Below are 19,466 nucleotides of genomic sequence, written 5' to 3'. Positions count from 1 at the left end.
TACTATATGTACACACAAGTCAAAGATTGTAACTTGCAGCCCCTCCCACTGGGACTGCGGGGGAATAAGTCGTACCCAAAGACATAGTTATTGGGTTTTTCGACTGTGGTGAATAAAATGGCTATCTCAGAATTTTGATCCGGTGAATTTGGGGGAAAATGACCGTGGGAGGGGGCCTAGGTGCCCTCCAATTTTTGGTCACTTAAACAGGGTATTAGAAATTATCATTTCCGATAGAATGAGCCCTTTCGCAACATTATGGGACCACTGAGTCGATACGATCACCCCTGGGGAAAAAAAAACAAATAAACACGCATCCGTGATTTGTCTTCTGGCAAAAAATGCGAAATTCCACGTTTTTATAGATTGGGGCTTGAAACTTCCACAAGAAGGTTCTCTGATACGCTGAATCTGATGTGTGATTTTTGTTAAGATCGTATGACTTTTAGGGGGTGTTTCCCTCTATTTTCTAAAATGAGGCAAATTTTTTCAGGCTCGTAACTTTTGATGGGTAAGACTAATCTTGATGAAACTTACATATTTAAAATCAGCATTAAAATAACATTCTTTTGATATAACTATTGGTATCAAAATTCCATTTTTTTAGAGTTTTGGTTACTATTGAGCCTGGTCGCTCCTTACTACAGCTCGTTACCACGAACTGTTTAAAAATGTGAAATTTTGTGTTTTTTGTCAGAAGGCAGATCACGGATGCGTGTTTATTTGTTTGTTTTTGTTGTTGTTTTTTTTTCAGGGGTGATCGTATCGACCCAGTGGTCCTAGAATATTGCGGAGGGTTCATTCTAAAAAATGGAATTTCGATACCAATAGCTACGTCAAAAGAATCACATTTTAATGCTGATTTTAAATTTACAAGTTTCATCAAGTTTAGTCTTACCCATCAAAAGTTACGAGCTGAGGAAATTTTCCTTATTTTACAAAATAAGGAAAAACACCCCCTAAAAGTCATAGAATCTTAACGAAAATCACACCATCAGATTCAGCGTATCAGAGAACCCTACTGCAGATGTTTCAAGCTCCTATCTATAAAAATGTGGAATTTCGCCTTTTTGCCAGAAGACAGATTACGGATGCGTGTTTATTTGTTTTTTTTCCCAGGGGTGATCGTATTGACCCAGTGGTCCTAGAATGTCTCGAGAGGGCTCATTTTAACGGAAATTAAAAGCTCTAGTGCCCTTTTTAAGTGACCAAAAAAATTGGAGGGCACCTTGGCCCCCTCCCACGGTCATTTTTCCCAAAAGTCACCGGATCAAAATTCTGAGATAGCCATTTTATTCAGCGTAGCTGAAAATCCTTACAACTCTGCCTTTTGGGATGACCTACTCCCCCACAGTCCCAGTGGGAGGGGCTACAAGTTACTAACACTGACCAGTGCTTACATATAGTAATGGTTATTGGGAAGTGTACAGACGTTTTCTGGGGCGTTTTCATTTGGTTGGGGGCAGGGGTTGAGAAGAGGGGGATATGTCGGGGGAACTTTTCATGGATGAATTTGTCATGGGGGAAGAAAATTTCCATGAAGGGAGCGCAGGATTTTCTAGCATTATTTAAAAAAACAATGAAAAAATAAATATGACAAAGTCTTTCAACTGAAAGACTTTGAAATATTAATTCCTGTAAATATTCCAGAATAATTTCTGTTAAAAGGAACAGAAATTATTACGCATATGAGGGGCTCTCTTCCTCCTAATACCTCGCTCTTTACGCTAAAGTATTTTTAGAAATTTCAACTATTTATTCTACGGCTTTTGTTATTCAGGGGTCATTCTTAAGAAACTGGGACAAAATTTAAGCTTTAGCGTGAAGAGTGAGGTACTGACGAGGGGGTGTACCCCCTCATATATGTAATAAAAATATGAGAATACAGAAGTTTCTTTACGTAAGCTAATTTTTAAGTTGCGTATATCTTTAACTAATAAAATTTATTTTTACTAATAATTTTACTAATAAAAACATTCATAAAAAAATAAAAGTTCTAGTTGCCTTTTTAAGTAACCAAAAAATCGGAGGGCAACTAGACCTCCATCCACGCTTTTTTTTTTTCCTCAAGATCATTCGATCCAAACTATGAGAAAACCATTTAGCCAAAAAAAAAAAAAAAATAAATACGCAAATTTCGTTTTAATTATTCATCTGCGGAGAGCATAAATCAAAACATGCATTGATTCGAAAACGTTCAAAAATTAAATTAAATAAAAAAAAGTGTTTTTTAACTTAAAGTAAGGAGTGACATTAAAACATAAAACGAACAGAAATTACTTCAAAATGAAAGGGGCTGCTTCCTCATCAGCGCCCCGCTCTTCACGCTAAAGTCCGACTTTCTCTTAACTCTATTTTTAAAACAGTAAAAAACTTTAGCGTAAAGAGCGGGGCGTTCACGAGGAAGCAGTCCCTTTCATATACGAAGTAATTTATGTTCGTTTTATGTTTTAATGTCACTCCTTACTTTCAGTTATTTTTTTTTTCAATTCAATTCGTAAGAAAACTTTGGTTTTCTGAGAATCCTCGAAGAAAGCTTTCAACTAAGTTTGGTGTTTAGTTTCGAATTAATCAACTGAGGTATTTTAATTAGCCTATTCCTAGGAAAAAAAGTGGAAAAAACAATAAATTTTCTAATGCACTCTGTGCATGCCGTCCCAGTTTTATATACATGGGCATTTTGTATTTGAGAATGATAGTGCTCTTTTGCTAATTTTCTCTTCTCGCTTGGTCGGTAACCAAGCTTTGCAAGACGCAGCCAAATATATTACTATTCCTTGGCTGAAGCATTTCACCAAAGCAAGCTGTCTATCAAAACCTTTCAAAAGACTTGATAATTGGTGCTATTTGAAGTTTTGACATTCGACGGTCTCTAGAGAATTAAAAGACAGAAGACTAAGCTAACTTCAATTTTGAAGCTCGATGTTTTCAAGTTCACTTAATCACGGCCTTAAAGTGTTCTTGAAAATGATGGGAAGAGAGATTTGATGCCCATTCCCTCTGGAGTCTTTTCAGCTGCTGTGCTTTTTGCATTGGCTTTCTTTTTTTAGACATGCATTGCTAGAGATTCGACATTTTTTTCTCAGCTTGCTCTTAATTGACTTATAACATCACCAATTTAACCATTGATGTCAAAACCATGCATATCTAGTCCTTATGTCATTATTGTGTTAGTAGCTGCATCCAAGTAAAGAACATTCCTTTGGCCATAGTAACCAAAAACTAAAAAAAAAGATGGATTTTCTAACTAATACTAAAATGTTAAAAAAAAGTACTCAACTAAAAGAAATCCTGGAGTGGTAAATGTTATTCACTTTTAAATTAACATTTGTTTGTAATGTCAAAATTTTCTTCGAATTAAGAATAAAAAAAAACAAAAAAAAAACACCTAAAACATCTGAAAAATGTCCTCAAATCAATAAATACAGCACTGGTATTACCATGTTCAAAAACCCTTCAATAGAGGTTTATACCCCCTGTTCAAAACCAAAAAACTGACAGCACTGTTGTGTCTTCGTTTTTTCATCCCCATACCCTTAGATAGTACTAGATTGCTATGCTTATGTAAAATCTCATGAAATATTGTTAAGGGTCTAAATTATGAAGTGTGAGATTTCAAGTTCAAGTCTCATACTTGATTTTTTTTTTTCTGAATTATGTCTAAATTATGAAGTGTGAGATTTCAGATTCAACTCATACTTGATTTTACTTTTTCCAAATAGTGTCGAACCAATTAGGACAATGACAGGCATAAAGTTCTCTCTCCACCATCAGTCAAAACAACGTCTATGAAATAAGGATGTTGTTTCAAATTGCAAAAGTTATCTCGATAACCAGAGAGAGCTGACCAAAAAGTGAAGAAGAACAATGTAAGCTTGCAGAAAAAGAAAAGTAAATGCTTGATAAACTTTTTCTAGCAAGCAAAGAAAAGAGGCTCTCGAAAAGTCAATATAAGAAAAAAAATATGCCATTAGGCACAAGGAGGATACTGACAAGATGTTTGAACAAGCCAGAAATCAGCTTAAAATGGGCATTGAGAAGGAAGACCTAATTTAAATTCAGCTTGCCCAAACATTTTTGGATGGGGCATTTTTGTTGCATATTAAACTGAAAACGGAATCAGCAGCCATTGAAAGTATTCAGCTACTTATATACAGAAATAAGGCAGTTGCATAAAACTGCACTTTTGAAGGCATAAAGGAAGAAAAGCAAAAGTCAAAAAAAGAAAAAAAGTTAAAAGTAATTTTGAAATGTCCTGTGGTGAATTTCTGATCGTTTAATCAAAGTAGTTACTTGTGTATTTATTGGATTTCTGTACCTTCATAGCAGAAAATCAAGAAAAAAAGAAACTTGAGAAGATCCCTATAGAAACCTAAGGGATAGGATCATCTTGATATTACCCATGTCTTTCCAGAAGGTGATAATGCTACAATACCAGCTGTCCTGGCTTCAGATTTACCGGATATTGGTTTTAATTTCGAGTGTGGTGTTGATTGCGTCATTCCTATGGTAAACAACAGCTGGACCAGTTTACTATTGGTCTCTTTTTCCACTAATAAAAGTCCTTAATATCCCTATTTTGACTCCTCGAACTCGTGGCAACCCAACAAATGCAATATTAAGAAAGAAAACGATCAAAAATAGAGTTTTTATTAATTTTATTAAAACAAACGTTTTAATTTTTATTGTTTTTGGCTTCTATTGAATTTTATTTATCATTCAATTCTTTTAATTTTTTTATTGTTTGTATGTTTTCATTGGTTTTTTCATTGTTTTTTTTTGTTTATTGACTTTTCGTGTTTGTTTTGTTTTCATTTTCAAACCTATCCTAGCACCCTGAACTCGCAAGACCTCTAAAAGCTCATTCATTTTGCTCACTCATTTTGCTCACAATTCATCTAGGATGATCAAATCATCAGCGTAATCTAAGTCCAGGAGAGTTTTTCCTCCCTATTTGTTTCCGTGGTCTCCCATTGCCTTTCCTGTGCTCCTTAAGACAAAGTCCATCAAAATGATCCATATAAAGGGGGATAGAACACACGCCTGCTTAATTCCTGATTTAATACAAAACCAGCTGTTAGCCTCATTTTCTAACTTAACCGCAGCAATATTGTTCTCGTACATAGCACTGATCACTTTAATGTATTTGTCTGGTATGCCATATAAGGATAATACCTTTGCTAAAGCTCTTCCATCAACAGATTCGAATACTTGCTCATAATCTATAAAATTGAGGACAAAAGGTGTTTGACGACTAAGTTACTTCTCAATTATTAGCCCAAGAGTAAAAATTTGGTCAACACATCCTCTACCGTTTGTAAAACCGCGCAGTTCTTCTCTTAAAACTTTGTCTAAAGCATCTCTCAGTCTAAAAAGTATCGTATTACTAAGTAATTTGCTACCTACAGAGACCAGACTAGTGCCTATTATTAACGACTGTTAGTATGACACTCACTCTTATCACCTTTCTCATAAAGTGGTTTAATTTAGGTTTTTTAAAATCGTTAGGTACTTCCCCTTTTTCAAAATCATATTTATAATCTTCAATAACTTATTTATAACCTCGGAGCCACCATATTTAAGAAACTCATTTACCGCACTATCAGCACTTGGAGCCATTTTTTTTTTTTTAATTCTTTTAGTACTGTTGCTAACTCTTTCTCACAAAACAAATCTTGCTTCACATCCAAGGTATCACAAACTTTTACATTTTCCTCTATATCTTTCCCTGTAACTGTATCTCAGTTTAGACATTCTCAAAGTTTTCCGGTTATCTCTCTTTAACTCTTTCCTTATCACTTATTGTTGGCCCGTTCCTATATTTAACTGGGACAAGTCCGGATTGACTACTCCTTCTCAATTTGTTAACATGCCAGCACAATATTTTACTATTATGCTGTCTAGCTGCATCTTCCAGATCCTCCAGCCTTTACAACCGAAAAGTTTTTTTTTTTTTTGGGGGGGGGGTGGGTTTAGACACCCCTAAACATCTCCTAACTGGCTTGAGAATACAATACTAATAAACTATAGTATCAACTATCCTTTCAACTCGTCATCTATTTAGAATCATTTTATCCTCTCTTTTTTCTGGGCTATCATTTAAAAAATTACTACCAACCTTGTGGCCAGCTAAAACGCCTCCTAAAAATTTCAAATTCCTTCAGTTTCCATATAGATTAGGAGTGAATCTAGGAAGTAAACTAGAGCCCCCTCCTTTGAAGGCAAGGACTGTTGCTGGTTTTTATTCATGCATTTCACTTCTGGACCAAACTGTGAAAATATGTTTTTTGAATGCTAGAACTGTTTTATCATGGCAACATAATTTACAATAAAAAAAAAAAAAAACTGGATATTTGGGCCACACATACAATGATTCGAATATCCAGTATTTTTGGATTAGTTTGCACTGGCTAATAAAAGGATTTATCCCTATTTGAATTGTTACTTATCAAAATTGGAGCGAAATTCCTGTTTGCATTAATTTCTCTCTGTTTTAAGTTTGGTATGTTTCATTTTTAATCTCCATGTGAAAGTGATTCTAATTTATCTTTTTTTTTTTTTTTTTTTTTTTTTTTTTTTTTTTTTTTTTTTTTTTTTTTTTTTTTTTTTTTTTTTTTTTTTTTTACTGGGAGATACTAAGTAAAGGAGAAATCCAGATTATCCGAGTAGCTCAAAATATTTGCTCTAGGTGGCAATTAATGTTATTGAATGAGTGCTAAAGTGTAAAATTACAGTATTTTTAGGTAAACTAAGGTGTGACAGTTATCACAAATTTGAATCACTTTAATCAACATTACTTCATTGAATCATCCCTGATTTGCTAATAAAATCACTCAGTTGACAAAACGCTTAGCAGCAGAGGGAATAATGTTGATTCAGATTTTCTCTTTGGCAGTCATGTATTAGTGTATTTATCGGATTAATGACGCTTCTTGACTACTAATGCCCTTGCGTCGGCTTAGCAGTTTATTCTTACAACCGGGTTTGTTTTCTGGGTCCCGTATAACCAAGCTGAGGCCAAACCCACTGCTCAACCATAGGACTCGTGTATTTTTTGAACAACTAGATTTGTATTCAACCATTATGCGTTCAAAATAAATAAATTATTTATTTATAGTGATTTGCAAAGAAAACAGCAAATCAGTGGAGTGCAACATTGAAGAAAAAGAAACATAATGGTCGAAATTAACATATATCAGACCACAGCTTGGATACCAATGTACAGTTATGAAAACTCCTATCTTGCCCATGAGAAGCTTTCTGTGCAGAGCTCTGAACTTGGTTCCCCCTTCAAGCCCGCGCTCCGACGCGTAGATCGTACTACAACACCACAGGTGGGAACGCAATTTTGTTTTGTTGCATACACAGCTTAGATACCAATATTGGTATCTAAGCTGTGCTGCCAGTTTCCTATCTCCAGCCGCTAGCATCACTACCGCGCACTGTGTCCCAAAAATAAATTGAGTTTCCATAACTGTATTGGTATCTAAGCTGTGTATCAGACAAATGGTACCATGGAAATAATACAGACAAAATATATGTCATCAACACGAGGGACAAAGAGCAAGAAAAGCGATGACGAAGGAACTTAGGAAAACAGGAGAGGGGGGCTTATGTGCAAATTTTCTGTCTAGCTTTTATCTCCTTGAGCCATGTTTTTGCTTTTGAGTGGAGGAGGGTCAAGTAAGCAAATATAAAACTTTCAAATCGAAGTTGAACTATTTAAAGGGTTCAAAATTTACAGGGGTTCCTTAACCTCACCACCAGAATTTTTTTTTCATAATGATAAATAGAAAAATTTAAACATAAAAGGATGAGAACCATTCTCCCATGGGTTCTAAAATGTTGCTATCTTCTTTTACGATGTTTTTTTTTAGCCCTATTGAGTATGGTAGGTAGAATAACCATATCGCCTATAAGGTAGAATAACCATATTGCCTTTTTTCGAATTAATTTTTAATACTAATTGATACTCCTAGAAGGGCATATGAATGTATATAACCATGTTTATTTTGGTATGCCTTTTTTTTGTGGGACACACCATTTTGAAAATTTCGGGAATAATAGATTATTTTTTTGTTGGTACACACCAGAACAAAACTTGACAATGATTCTGCTAAAAAATGAGCCATGACCTGATTTGTCACAACAACAAGTTGTGTGCTATAAGTTGGCCCATGCCTTGTCTTCTCCCATCCCAGCTTTTTGACAAAAGCTGGGATGCTTTTCTCGTCGTCAGAAAGTATTCTGGGCATTGAGGAGAAGAGTTTGAAACTCCTCTTCTCGATTGTTGATCCTCACTTCTAGTTGTAGATGCATATAGATTTGTTCTTCAAGAGTAAGATGGATATTTTTTGAAATGCCACTATTTTGCAATAGTAGCAATAGTGAGGAGGGGTTCACTCCTCGGCAGAATTGAGGAGATCCTCTTTCTCTGAAATTTCTAATTTCGAAAATTTCAGATTGATTAACCCCTTCCTACTACCTCCTGGGGGACAATGATAGATAAATGCCAGAAAACATCTATAGTCACAAAGACTTTGTGTTATTTTTCTAAATGCTTGTTTCTATCAACATGTCTGTTTTTCAGTTGAACACAGAACACACTATAAAGATGATAACAAATGGTGTACTGGCTGATGGCTCCTGGGAATTGAAGGTGTTTGTTACAGACCTTCAACTTGATAGATCACTACGCGTCAAAGGAGATGTTCACATTGGAGGAGTCATGTTACGATTGGTGGAAGACCTTGGTAAGATTGTAAATAAATCAAAGGTTCCATATTTTTAAGAAACTATTACTTTTTTAAGCCTCCCATGAATAAGAAGGTCTATTATCTTGTTTTGTTTTTTTGTTAGATTAACTTTGTTAATGAATTAATCAACACATATATGTGAATAAGTATTAAAACATGTGTTGATTTTACCTTTAATGGAGTTGGTTACTCATTGTCATAGTAATCTCTTTAGCTCAAAATCATCATGAGGTGAAAAATCTCTCCTCCTCCCGCTCCTCACAAGGAAGATATGAGAAATGCGGTATGTACATAACTTAACCCTCGTGTAGCTTGACCCTATTCACGTAACCCTGCCGAACTAAAGCCTTGGGCAACAGAACCCCATTTAACTGAACTCTTTAAACTCAACCCTTTTGAACTAAACCCCTGTGCAGGTCATCTCCATTTAGCTGAATCCTCGTTAAAAGAAAGAAAAAGAAGACATTTCCTGGAAAATGCCATAAAGTCTCAGTCTGAAACTTTTAGAGTTATAAGAATTATCCTTCCTGAATTAGCATTAATGGGAATTTTTTCTGACGAGATTGTAATTTTTAGACATGTTTTCAAGGTTTTGGCTACTATAGGTCGTGGTTTCCTCTGTCCTAGGGGGCAAATATTGTCGCAGCCATTAGATTCAAGTGTTTTTGGGTACCTTGTATTAAAATTTTAGCTTTTTGAATATGTAAGACAGGCAGATAAATTATTGTTCCCTAGTGCGGTAGTAGGAATAGTTTTGGATTGAAGCAGCGTAAAATTAAAAGTACTTACGTAAGAATTAACCCATACACGAAGACAATTTCATTTAAGTCAGCTTTCATCGTTCTCGACAAAACAGGCTGAATTGCATTTTCTAGCTACATTATTGATTTGAGGGGGGGGGGTTGAATTGCTTGAGGATTGACTTATATGAAGTTTGAATTCTATGGGGGTTGAGTTGAATGACGTTTGAATTAAACGAGGGTTTAGTTGTACGAAGGTTGAATTGAATGAGGGTTGAGTTTAAGGGGGTTAAGCTGCATGGATATTGAGTTGAATAAGGTTTTAGTTTCATGGGCGTTCAGTTAAGCGGAGGTTAATTTGTGCAGTGGGGTGAGATACATGTGCGTTGAGTAGCACGAGGGCTCAGTTAAACAGGGTTTAAGGTTGACGAGGGTTCAGCAGCAATGGAAAAATGGAAATGGAAAGGAACGAAGAAACGAAGAATCACTCCTAAAAGTCTTATAAAACTTTTGTATTTAATTCACGATGTAACTTTTCTAAGATCAAAGAGTGATCCTCATCTTTCTTGTTTAGGATTTTTTAATCGATCGACATGGATGATAGATGATCCAAGAGGTTTCTATGGAGGAGGGGATTCTGAGGAGACAAAGCGTCGACTATCTTCAAACTTTAAAGCTTCATTTGTGAAGATGGAGCTTGGGTCTGTAAGTGGAACTCTCGATCGGGAGATCATCAGCTCCTTTATCATTGATCAATTAGAATTGATCATCCATACATAAGAGCACTTTTCAGTTTCTAAAAGATCTATCTTTAGGGGTTTTGGATTGGATCATTGGTTTTTGGGATGGCTATGTGTGTCTTGGTATCGTCGGCAAAGGTATACAGAGGGCTTGCGACGTTGTGTCCCATGTTATTTATTTAGAGAATGAAAAGTGAAGGTCCCAAGATACTACCCTGAGATACGCCTGCCACTATCAGATATTTGTGGGAAGTGAACCGTCAAGAACAACCCATAGTGAACGATCAGAAAGAGTAGAGAAGCTATGTTACTTTAGTAGACGTCCGTGGATTTAAACGTAAATTTTCTTTAGTAGGCCACGATGTCATACTCTGTCGAAAGTTTTAGCGATGTCGAAGGATAATAGCCGGATGTCGTATCATTTTGCTAGAAGTTGGGGCTAGACCCTTAGGCAGTTAAGCGTTAAAAATTTCTGCTGGAATCAGCGTTTTATTAAAACAGTGTCTGCAATAGCCCGAAACTGGTTTTGGGGATCAAGCTGATAGTATAGAAAAATTTGATCGGTGCTGTGGCGTGCGAAAGGGGAGAGGATTAGGTGCAAGAGAATCTCGATTCTCACTCGGGGGTCGGGAGCAAAGAGGAAGGGTTTAAATATATTTTTTAACTTGTTTAAATAGTTTGGCAGTATGAGCCCTTGTTGGACTAGAATCCGTTGCTAGTGAAATAGCAATGTAGACTGGAAGCTATGCGTACCCAAGTGTAAAACTAACGTATCTGAATTATCTTTAGAAGAGTTGGAGGAATTCACTTAAAATATTAATGGGGGGGGGGGAGCTTATTTCTCTTTAATCAGTTTGAAAAAGACACTTGTAAATTTCTTAGCTGGGCCGTATGCAAAAAAATCATTTGGAACAAATTTTGACTAGTTCAGTTCGGGTTGCCCCAGACTAAGCAAAAAATTTGTCTTTGCCTTTGATAGGCTCGTTACTTATTGGCCATTTAGTTAGGGCCAGGTTGATTGTAATGGAAGGAAAAACATTTTAAAGATTGGTTGTACCTATGCATGACAACAGCAATGGTCCCGGCAATTTTTGATTTCTCAGATTGAATTAGGCCTACTTGACATGCAGACAGAGACAAGTGAGCTCATTAATGACAAAAGCTATAGAAATAAATTGCTGTACTGATTCATGACGCCCGAAATAAACTCGAATTTGCTTTGTATCCGATTCGCTAGCAACTTACTAGCGGTGTATCGTGGGCCAAATAAGCCTAAGAGGAAAATATGTTTTGAAGAAATAACGGACTGTAATGATTTGTAAAACCCAAAAGTAAACCAAATATCATTGTTTTCTGACCAACATGGAGTTTTCAGAGTAAGTAGACTTAACCAAGCAGACCTTAATGAGGAATGTAAGCTCTGGCAAAAAATGTGGCTGTGTCGATTCTTAGCCCGAAAAACTCAATCTTTTTACGCTGATCTACTACAAAAATTATGTCCATGTAGTGTCCTCAGTTAGAACTGTCAGGACTAAGAGAACTGTCATAGTTGTGCAAGATTTTGCTGAGATACTGATGTATTTAACTAATGATGCCTATAGTATTATCATGTCTGATTATTTCAGTTGTCCACTTCAAAGACATTTGTAGTATTCATCTAGAATACTGACAAGGAAGATCAGAAACACTGATCGTTACTTTTTTTTTAAAAGATATATTTCTAGAAATGGCAATTGATTGGTCAGATCACGCACTTTGGTGGCCAGAGAAAAATATGTGGTTATCTCGCACCCGGTCAACATTAGATCAGTATGGAGTTCAAGCTGATGCGATTCTATGGTTCACGCCAATGCATAAAATGTTGAAAATTCAACTGCCAGACCTCCGTTCTATTGATTGTCGTGTAGACTGTTCCGTTAAAACGTTTAATGCTGTTGTTACTATCTGCAAAGAATTAGGTAACATCTATCGTTTTTCTTAAGCACTATTTTTTTTTTTATAGTCTTTCTTGTTATTTTTTTGTTTTTGACGAAGTATAAAGAATGATTTAAAACTTGGAATGAGCAGATACTAATATAAAAAGTTATACTGATGATAAATATAGATCACGACGAATGAAGAAAATAAACCTAAGGCAAATCGAAAACGCACAGAAAAATATCATGAGTGAAAAAAAAAAAACAAACAGTACAACGAATGAGGAATCAAATTGAACAATAGCAGACTATAAATCATGCCCAGAACGATCAGAAATTAGAATGAACAAAAAAATGACTAAGACGAACATAAATTATAACGAAGAAAATAAATCTAACCTAACAAGACCCTAAATTACAAAAAGTAAAAGACATCAATTTAAAAATAAGCAGGAATTGCCGAGAGCTAAGTGAGTCTATAGCTTACACTGCTTCAAACCCCTTCCTTAGTGATTTATTAAGATTCTAACTTTAATACCTTATGTGACTAACTCTCCGTTTTTTTCAGATTTCATGTTGCTATTTATTATAACTATTTTTTTATTTTAATTGAAATATTTCTTTTTAATAGTAGTAATGTTTAGTAATGGTAGCTGGAGTGGTTACAATTGTTTGTGAAATACTTTTACTAATAGTAGTGATTGTGGTCTTGAAATTGTTCTGACTTTATTTTTTGTAAAATCTTTTTTTTTGATCGTGTAGGCTTATGCGTAAGTGGTTCTCAGGTCACTCCTTCATCTCCCCGGCAAAGCTCATGTTTTTAGGTTTTCTCTGAACTTTTTCCAAGTTTTACACAGAACAAGTTTTACCAAAAAATATTTTGCCAGTTTCATTGAGACAATTTACCTACAATCACATCTTCCTCAACATCTAAGACCAAAACCCTGTTTGCTGTACCAGGACATTTCGTGCTGATTTATAACATGAACATTCCCATTGATCAAATCCATCAGCAGCATCTCCCCATATTCAACTAAATTTCTATTTTACCGAAAACATTCATTACCATCATCATTAAAATCTTCAATTACTTTGAGTGAAGTTGACCCGAGACCAGAGGGAGTTAAATGGTGGGCTAGCAAACCAGCATTTGTAATTCCTGACTGAAAGTAAGCTTCGGAGAATTTGTCTCCAACCACGCATTGCACTCCTGGCCGAAGGCATTGACCTCGGTGCCTGCGCAACGCAGACCATTGGTCAGCATACGAAAAGTTAAGAAAAGTGAAGACTGACCTTGATTTCAATCTAATAGTAATTACTTATTCGTAACCGTGTATTGCCAGAATAACATAGACTGTTTTTCCTATTTTGGTTCAATTATCAATAGTTAAATAAAATTTTGAGAATCATCAGGCAATTTTTGAAGCGATCTTCTTTCAGTACAATAGCCTATCTATGACACTCAAACATCTTTTTTTCTGTGCTTGAGCAACTACTGTATGGAAGTCGAAATATCGAATAAGAACTCGATTGGTAAAAACAAAACCTTATGCAAAAACAAACAAATAAACAAACTGGTTGTTGTTAAATGCCAAGCGGTCAAAAATTCACTTTTTATTTTATTTTTTCAAAGACGTGCAGCGCGTGGAAGACTTGCAACATTCATCTAAAAATGCGTGCTTATTTGTTTGAAGCAGCTGCCGTACTATAATGCATTCCAACTCTTTCACGCCGCGAGAGGGAGGATCTTCCCTGATCTAAGAGCTAAGCTTCTGTCCAAAAATAAAGAAGCAAAAACCGATCGTATTAAGTGTTTAACGGAAAATGTCAAAAACCACAAAATTAAAAAATTTTTAATTTTTTAAAATTAGCTTTATGTTTTATTGGCTTGAACACGAAATAATTACTCTCGCTTAAACAAGCAGAATAGGCGTATGTTCGCATTTTTTTCCAATTAGCCTATACTGTATGCTTCCCAAGTACCTTTTACACTAATATCAATTCTTTTTTAACAAAGAATTTGTCTATTTTCTGTAAATTTGAGGTTAAATCAAAATAACCTCTGATCTTCAGCTAGAATTTAAATTTTAATAAATTAAATTTATGCCTGTTTCGATTTTTTTTGTGGCCGGGAAAAATCAAAACTTTTGTGTTTCTTTTTATATAGTCAATGGTATGCCTAAACGTCGTATCTGACGAGCTCAAACTTACGAAATAATTGCAAAAAGTCTTTTGCTGATGAGAATTCATAGGGAGGATAAACCTGGCAATGTATTTTTAATCGCTTTAATCCTCCTGATTTGTTACTGTTCTAATTCTTCCTTTGAAAACAGCTTATTGATTGTTCTTTGACAATTACTTCAGAGGTGAAAATGTAGTTGCCTACCTACCTTAAAAAAAACTTTCATAGGCTTGCCCTTCTCCGTGAAAGATTTTTTTGGGACTCTTAGATGCGAATAAAACTTCGACAAGCAATATATAGCTATACACTGTAATATAAATAAGAAATATAATAGTAATATTACAAGTATTAGTTAACTTAAATTTAAACTTCGATACTTATTCTTCTTATTATCGCTCTTTTATTTATAGGGATAAGGCACCCAGAGGAGTTGTCCTTTGCAAAACCATTGGAACCAGATGATTTGAAATATAATTATAAAGACAGGAAGCGCACTCATGCAAATGGTTCGACAACAGATAGCTATTTAGCGAACACAAGCACCTCTACAACAAGGTACAGCTAGAGGACATTTTTTTGATTTTAATGCACCATTTGGGCTATTCAGAAGAAAACTTGTTAAGAAAAATTTTTTACTTCATAATATGCAGGAAAATTGTATTTAAAACATTTTGAGGGTGCTCCACTATACCTCCCCCTCCCTAATGTCCAGATGTATGCACAATTTGACATACCAGCAGAATCAACACTACGATATTTGCCATAAATTCTAACTTCCAAATTAAAGTTTTTTTTTTTTTCGGTGAAAGACAATACAATAATGAACCTAAAAACAATTTTTTCTTTTTTTATATTAATGTTTAAGTTAAGTTTTCCTTCTTATAATGAAACTTGTTTAGTAAAACGATCAGTTAGCTATTCAAGCTATGAATAATCCACTAAAATATTTCTGTTTTCTACACAAGAATCACCTATACATTATATCTAATTGATTTGGCAATCGAAAGAAAATATGTTAAAAGCGAGTAAATTTATTTTACTAACACGGTGGCAAAAAAAATAATAACAAAAAGTTTGGATCTTTCGGCTTCACATCCGAAAGCCTTTATCAACGGAAAACTGAATGATTGTGAAATCAATTGATCTTGAAGTGGAACTTCATGGAGAACAGGAGGTCAACAGAAAATGACTAAATAATCTCTTAAACAGCACCGTTTTTCCGTAAAAAAAAGAAAAAAAAAGAAGCTACTATTCTGTATTTACTTTTGTAAGCACAACTGGAATACATAAAACCCATAGAAAGAGGAATGACGTTCTTATCCATTTCGAATTATGAGGGAGGAGGAGCCGAGCTGAGAAGATCCAGATCTTTAAGTGGGCTACTTTGATCGACTATTGCTTTGCTTGGAATTCCACCAACTATGGAGAAGGATATGCCTTCCAAACTGGGCCGTACTATCTATATATAAGAGTGAATATCTTGCATACTATGACTATGATTGAATATACCAACCAATCGAGATCCATCTGCATCTCGAATCTGTATGTGTGTCACTGATTTCCTTTTATCTAGACTTAAACTTGTACATGGTTTAGCTTCACAAGCTTTCAGGACAACATTGACGATTGGTGAAATTTAAGTTTGTATTTATGTGCTTCCCAGCACATCCAATTGTCCACTAAGAGGCATAAACATTGGAGGAGCATAGTCATGATCAGCGTAATCATCCACAACCAAATTAATTGTATTTCCTTTTGATTCAAGAATCAGCTCATGCGGCACTTTTGGTTGCTTTATTAAAGGAAAAGATTGTCTGATGCCTGGGTTGTCAAAGCTACGCAGAGACTCATCTAGTTAAAAGCCATTTAACTAGTACCCATTTAGTACTACCATAACTCTGTTTGTTTCATGGAGGGGTAAGCTAACAACAATTTTTTTGTCGTCTTCTGTTTATCCCAGTCTGTAGCAACCTCCTAGTAGGACTCGGATAGCAGTCCAAGATATTGATCCCCAGTTTTTCTTGCAGTGATTAGATCTGCAACCCTAATTTCATGCTTTTTGACTGACTGAACAAAGTTTCCAGTAGATTCTTTAGGATCTATTTGGTATTTGCTCTGAGGTTTCAAAGAACCAAGGATCTGTTATCCAATCCTTTCTCCTCTGATGTAAAATCCTTGATTGGCTTCATCTGATGAAAGTCCACTATGCAGTGTTTGGACTCGCCTATAAATTCCAATAAATTCCTATATTTTAATGCACTCCTATAAAATGCCTATATTTTGGCTAAAATCCTATTATTCCTATATTTTCGGCTGAAGAGCACTAAGAACATTGCTCATGATTTGCAATTTTCTGTCTTTTGGTGTAGATTGATAATTAATTACAACTGTTGAGCTTTTTAAACTTAATTAATGCTTTGTGTTGGGCTTAGTAAGCTGCTTGTAACAAAAATCTTACCTAACTTACGTAACAAAAATCTCAGTGAAATTTGATATTTAGAAGGATATCGGGTCTCAAAGCTCTTATTTTAAATCCCGACCGGATCTGGTGACATTGGGGGGGGGGGGGGACCTAAAATCATGGAAAACGCTTAGATTGGAGGGATCGGGATGAAACTTGGTAATTTATGTGACCAGGCATCCAACGCCATCTACCACAGATCTGATCCCGAGGACTTCCGAATCCTATAATTGGCCTATATTTGGGCCCAGGAAATCCTATAAAAATAGGACAGAGCATATAATTTGAAACGAACCGACCTGTCCGAACCCTGACTATGATAAAGTTAGGTCCATCGGACTTCTGGCAAAAAGGGAGTCATTGCTTCTTCAGTTGACACATGTGATTGCATACATTTTTTTATTTGTATGACATACATCCATTGGTTTAAATAGCTTGGAGTTTGATCTATGTGTCGTGTTAATATTTCCACAAAGACATGTTGAAACGGCTTTATTTATCATCAAGAAGACTCTAAGAAAAAACGATCTGCTTCCTCGTATTTTCTAGCAACTTCAGTAAAATGGTTAATGGTTTCCCGTTCAACGTCCATTAATAGATGTTGTTGGTTTAAAGCTTGTTTATAAATATATATTGAGTGGAAACTCCTTTGTTGTTGAAGAGTCTTTCGAGAATTTCTGGTAAGTGTATGTAACTAAGGCATTTTCGCATTAATAGTCGCAACGCTTCAACAAAATGTATTCGCAGGACTCGAGAAAAATTGTACTGTATTCATCTTTGATTAGTACAAAAATATAGTATATGACGTAGCTGTAGATAGGACTATGAAAGTATAAACTGTACATAGCTATGTCGAGTGTGAAATGTTAATTCACACTCATGAATTAACTAACAAAATGTTAGTTAGTTGAATCTCGATAAAGAGACTGAAGGTAGTTGTAGCGTCTGCCTCTGTAGTAGATTCAAAAGAACGTCTGCTAAATCAATGTAGTGAAAGTTTTCTGTTTTGTTTGGACACTTACTGTTTTCCATGCCTTTTAAGGTTCCTTCCTTTACAGACAGCTAAAATATTCAAACTAAAAAGGAGAAATTATGCAGAATAGCTAGTGAACCGTTAGTACAAAAAAAGGTGAAGAATAAGACACTGGAATGTACAGTCTCTCCCAGCGGTGCTGACCTCCGTTTCATGGTCCTTCGGCCAGGAAGTGTAAGAGGGAGCTAGGAGCCAGCCATCTTGTCTTTTCGTGCAACCTTTCTGTTTACCTTCCCCAGATTTTTCCAGGTACCCATTTAGAGATGGGTCGAGCTTACAGAGTTGCGCCACTGACCCCCGTTCCAAACTAAATAACCACCGACACCATGACATGAAACCCCTATTCTCACGGACAATGCATTTCAATTCTACCGCGCTAACCCCTCAGATAGGGTCTCAGCTTGAACCGTTAATATATATGCAGGCTAAACATGTCTCTAAGCTGTTAAAGCTAGAAATTTAAAATATTTTTTCGAAATATTTTGAAACAATGAGATTTGAAATGAACTTTGAAAAAATTGAAATATGACCTGACGATAACGACCTTGCGGTGGCCATATGCCCGAGCTGTTGACTGGGAAAAGCGACTCTGAGATTATGTCAGGCTATGCTTGTTAGTACTTGAGTGATCTAAAAGAACGCCAGTGCTCTTGTTTTGGTGAAAATGTAATTTGGACACAAGTTTTATAAAGCAAATATTATGTTTAATAGTGTTTAGTAAATAATATGGACTCATGTTAGTCAGATTTATGTTGGTTGTCTTCAGTCTCTAATTCAAGTTGTTTAGCCTTTAAGATCATTTTGAAAATGCCTCCAGTTAGCCAGAGAAGTAAATCCCTTAAGGTTATACGGTACCTTAAAAATCGTTTTTTTTGTGCTTCAGCGTGACGGCTAACTGTTACAAAGACAACAGGCTTATTCGCAAATTTTCCCATGAGACTTACCATCATCGAAATCTGCCGCTAATTTGTGCTTTGACTATGAGATTGTACTTAAAAGACAGTGACATTTTACATCCTTTTTGTCAGTGTGCTTGTCAATCAAAGCGGGTGATACCACAAGGAATTCCCAAAGTGACCATGCTCAAATGAGAATTTTTTTGAGCTGATTCACAGCGGGTATGCTAAAATATTTTAGGAACTATCGTTTCTTGAACTTAGATTAAATATAAAAAAAAAACAAGTTTTTTAACTGAAAGTAAGGAGCGACATTAAAACTTAAAACGAACAGAAATTACTCCGTGTATGAAAGGGACTGTTCCCTCCTTAACGTCCCGGTCTTTACGCTAAAGTTTGACTTTCTCTCAATTCTACTCTATAAAACAGTAAATAATTTTAGCGTAAAGAGCGGGACGTTGAGGAGGGAACAGCTCCTTTTTAAATAAAAGTTGTAATAAGTTTTCAGTGGAAAAAACTTTTTCATATTTATTTTTTATTGTTTTTTTTTTAAATAGTGCTAGAAAATCCTGTGCCCCCTTCATGGAATCTCTCTTCTCCCATGAAAAATTCCTCCAAGGGAAGATCCTCCTACGTAACTCCCTCCCCTCGTACCCCAACCCAAAAATCCCCCTGAAAAGGTCTGTACACTTCCAAATAACCATTACTGTATGTAAACGCTGGTCAAAGTTTGTAACTTGCA

At 35.5% G+C, this 19,466-nt stretch overlaps 1 protein-coding gene across 2 annotated transcripts in view; it reads left to right on the top strand.

The window, feature by feature from the left end:
* The window catches only part of LOC136030358 (unc-112-related protein-like), a 69,680-nt gene that overhangs the window by 9,349 nt on the left and 40,865 nt on the right, over positions 1-19,466 (top strand). The window contains exons 1-4 of one of the 2 annotated variants that reach the window (XM_065709278.1): positions 7,161-7,334; positions 8,591-8,753; positions 11,961-12,194; positions 14,745-14,889. In XM_065709278.1, the coding sequence (XP_065565350.1) occupies positions 7,176-7,334; positions 8,591-8,753; positions 11,961-12,194; positions 14,745-14,889 (701 nt within the window). In that variant the 5' untranslated portion in view covers positions 7,161-7,175. Of the gene's footprint in view, positions 1-7,160; positions 7,335-8,590; positions 8,754-11,960; positions 12,195-14,744; positions 14,890-19,466 lie in introns of those variants that run through there. The other variant, XM_065709280.1, reaches the window with a different exon arrangement.

The sequence above is a fragment of the Artemia franciscana genome, chromosome 8 (assembly GCF_032884065.1).
Source record: "Artemia franciscana chromosome 8, ASM3288406v1, whole genome shotgun sequence".
In the NCBI taxonomy this organism is placed as follows: Eukaryota; Metazoa; Arthropoda; class Branchiopoda; order Anostraca; family Artemiidae; genus Artemia; species Artemia franciscana.
Note: the sequence above shows the minus strand (reverse complement) of the source record. Positions and strands in the feature narration are given on the sequence as shown.